The 2,958-nt window shown below is 38.8% G+C and overlaps 1 protein-coding gene across 1 annotated transcript; it reads right to left on the bottom strand.

Moving 5' to 3' along the window:
• Nucleotides 1-294: 294 nt before the first annotated feature.
• On the bottom strand, nt 295-1,230 carry LOC127780170 (uncharacterized). Its single transcript, XM_052307121.1, has one exon. It carries the CDS (start codon nt 1,228-1,230, stop codon nt 448-450), a length of 783 nt encoding a protein of 260 aa, XP_052163081.1. The 3' UTR covers nt 295-447.
• Between the last annotated feature and the right edge of the window lie 1,728 nt (nt 1,231-2,958).

Genomic DNA, 2,958 nt, shown 5'->3' with positions numbered 1-2,958 from the left:
ATACTATCATAAGTTTTAGGTTCAGCAGAATAAGGAAGTAAAATGGATGTAGTATATTTTCAAATCAATGTAATTGCTAGCACTCATCGCAAAACATGTAATAATTCAAAGCAATCCTATCCGCACACACAATTTTGCTAATAGTAATGCAATAAAAGTAATAAACATAAACCATATCTGCAGTGGCATTTGTAAGACAGATCTAGATATATAACAAAATATATTATTCAGAAGTGAAAAGTTTTAACTAAATACAGGCACATGGTGGTCCAAAAGATTCAAGCCGATTTCACTCCCAAACTTCTGATATCCGGTTCCTCCACAACAAAAAGCATAGAACACAAACTTATAGTCCAAATGTTTAGATGTTTTACCAGTGAAAGTCAATACTTCATTCTAAAATCAAAAGCATGACAGAAAACCCACCATATACACTGGCCTGCTCCTTCAGTATGGAAGATCGTTGTCCTCCACCCGCCTGCAGCGCAGCCCCCTCACATCCTTCCTCCAAAATACATCTTCATCGTCTCCATCACCATCACCGTCACCATAGTCGCTGCTCTCCTTACCTTCCCTTACATGTCCATCCCTGCCTCGTCGCTCGCCGCCTCCAAATCTTCCCTTGAGAGCACGTAACACTTTCTTCTTGATCATCTTCGACTTTGACTTTAACTGAATATCAACCAACCTATGCATCAACTTTTTGAAGCTCAATGAGAGCTTCGTTGATGGCGCCGCTGCTGCGGGGGCGCCGTCGAGCTGACGGCCGATGATATACCCAAATGGGAGCTTCTTGATTATCTTCACTGGAGAGGCGGGTGGCTGGAATTCAATACCTCCGGTTGGGAAGATTGGCAACGGGCTGAGACGAAACGATCGTGACTCGGAGTCGTCATCATCGGTATGGAACGAACACAACTCGGAGCTCTTCGCGGACACAAAAGTCTCCATGTCACTCTGACCACCACCTCTGTTGTCAATGACAGCATTGCTATTGGCAGCTTCAGAACGTGATCTGAAGAACACCTTAGAGATGTGGTGTTTCTGCCCCAGCGATGACAGAAGCTTCTTTATCCTCCTCTTGATCTCCTTCCTCGATGCCTTCTTACCGTTCTGCGGCACGGCGCAGAAGTGGGATGGATCAGAATCTTCATCGGAGGTTTCAACGGCATGGACGATGGCAGCAGAGGAGAAAGTGTGGACACGAAGAGAGCCTTGAACCTGAAGCATTCTTCTGATCTGTATTTTTCTCTCTAAATTGTTTTGTGGAAATTGGGGAGAATATGGTGAGATGTACATGTAGGTGGAGGAAACGATGAGGATAAAGCCAAGGGAAATAGACAATTTTTTTAGGCTATTAATAGATATTATCTTGGCAGATATGTTTGAGTTCTTGTTTGATATGGAAACAATAAATGGTGAGATATACAAGAATGAATGACAAGATAAACAACAAAGGCTAATATTAATTTTGGCAATAAAACGGCTGAGCCCTGAAATAGTATAAAAAGATTGGGAAATATTGGCCAATGAAGTATATCTTAACAAAGCACAGCCCTAAAAATGGTGATGTTTGAAATGTAATAGTTTAGCAGAATGATTTCTCATTGATGATTATTTTTTGTTATCAATAATTGCCAAAAAAAAACTCTGTACCACATCAAGTAATGTGATTATTGCTAAAAACATGGATTAGCCATACTTTGAGGTAAACAGAGGAAATGAATTAGCAATTAGTCGGATGCTAACTGTTACACACATTTGAGATATACTCCTCCGCCCTAAAATATAAGGACTATAGGAGTTTTAAAATTTGTCCAAAATATAAGGACTACTGGAGCAGTAATTAATACTCCGATAGTTCTAACATATATCAATCTACTACTAGATAGGACCAGTATTTTGAATCAGGAATCATGACATGTTATCTAGATTTGTAATACTAGATTGTGTCTAATCTAATACTCCCTCTTTCCTTAAATGTTTGACGCCGTTGACTTTTTTAAACATGTTTGACCGTTCGTCTTATTCAAAAACTTTTGTGAAATGTGTAAAACTATATGTATATATAAAAGTATATTTAACAATAAATCAAATGATAGGAAAAGAATTAATAATTACTTAAATTTTTTGAATAAGACGAACGGTCAAACATTTTTAAAAAAGTCAACGGCATCAAACATTTTGGGATGGAGGGAGTACTATATTACTATATTTTGGGACAGATGGAGTATATCTTGGATTTTCATCTTATCTGGTGCACTCTTTGAAGCCACTCATTCCTCATAACTCGCAAGGGTCACTCAAAACCAGCCGATAATTAATGAATCAGAAGTGATTACCCTATTTAATGAGAGGTTTTCTAGATTTTTATCCTGATGCTTAATTTGTCATAGAATTGCTAGAATTCTTATATTTTCGTCTGAAGGGAGTATTATATTTCCCTTGAGCTCCATAAAGTTTCTAGACTGCCTGGGATTGGTGGATAGCTCTATTTTGAGTTTAGATCTTGGCCCCCATCAACTTTATCCAAGGAGCTAAAATTCTACAAATAAACTGAAGAACCATTTATCCAACCGTCGATAACCAAGCTATATAGAGGGTTATTGGTGCACAAGGCATAATAAACTATATTATCAACCAAGAGCACTAAAATAATATACAAAAGGAGGTTTACTCATAACCAATAATTGGATAATGCCACAACTTCTTCACCTCCATTTCACCAAAACTTACCCAACCTTCTTAAATATATAGTACCGAAATTTCTCCAGTACCTTAAGCCATAGGCGAAATACAACTCCGAACAAAGAGGTGGCATATGGACTATTTTCCGCTGTTGCCTCCATTGGATGATCTGAGACACAGTGGTTGGGTACTTTGGTTGGGGGTCTGAAGCAGAGTGGGGAAGGGGAGTGAGGAGAGGAGCAAGAAGAAAATAGGGGAACGGCATGGGGA

The sequence above is a fragment of the Oryza glaberrima genome, chromosome 7 (assembly GCF_000147395.1).
Source record: "Oryza glaberrima chromosome 7, OglaRS2, whole genome shotgun sequence".
Taxonomy (NCBI): domain Eukaryota; kingdom Viridiplantae; phylum Streptophyta; class Magnoliopsida; order Poales; family Poaceae; genus Oryza; species Oryza glaberrima.
The sequence above is the reverse complement of the archived record's forward strand: the minus strand, read 5'-3'. Positions and strand labels throughout refer to the sequence as shown.

Bases quoted from the DNA above. Each gene is read 5' to 3' on its own strand.
- LOC127780170 (XM_052307121.1), bottom strand. From the start codon at position 1,230: ATGCTTCAGGTTCAAGGCTCTCTTCGTGTCCACACTTTCTCCTCTGCT.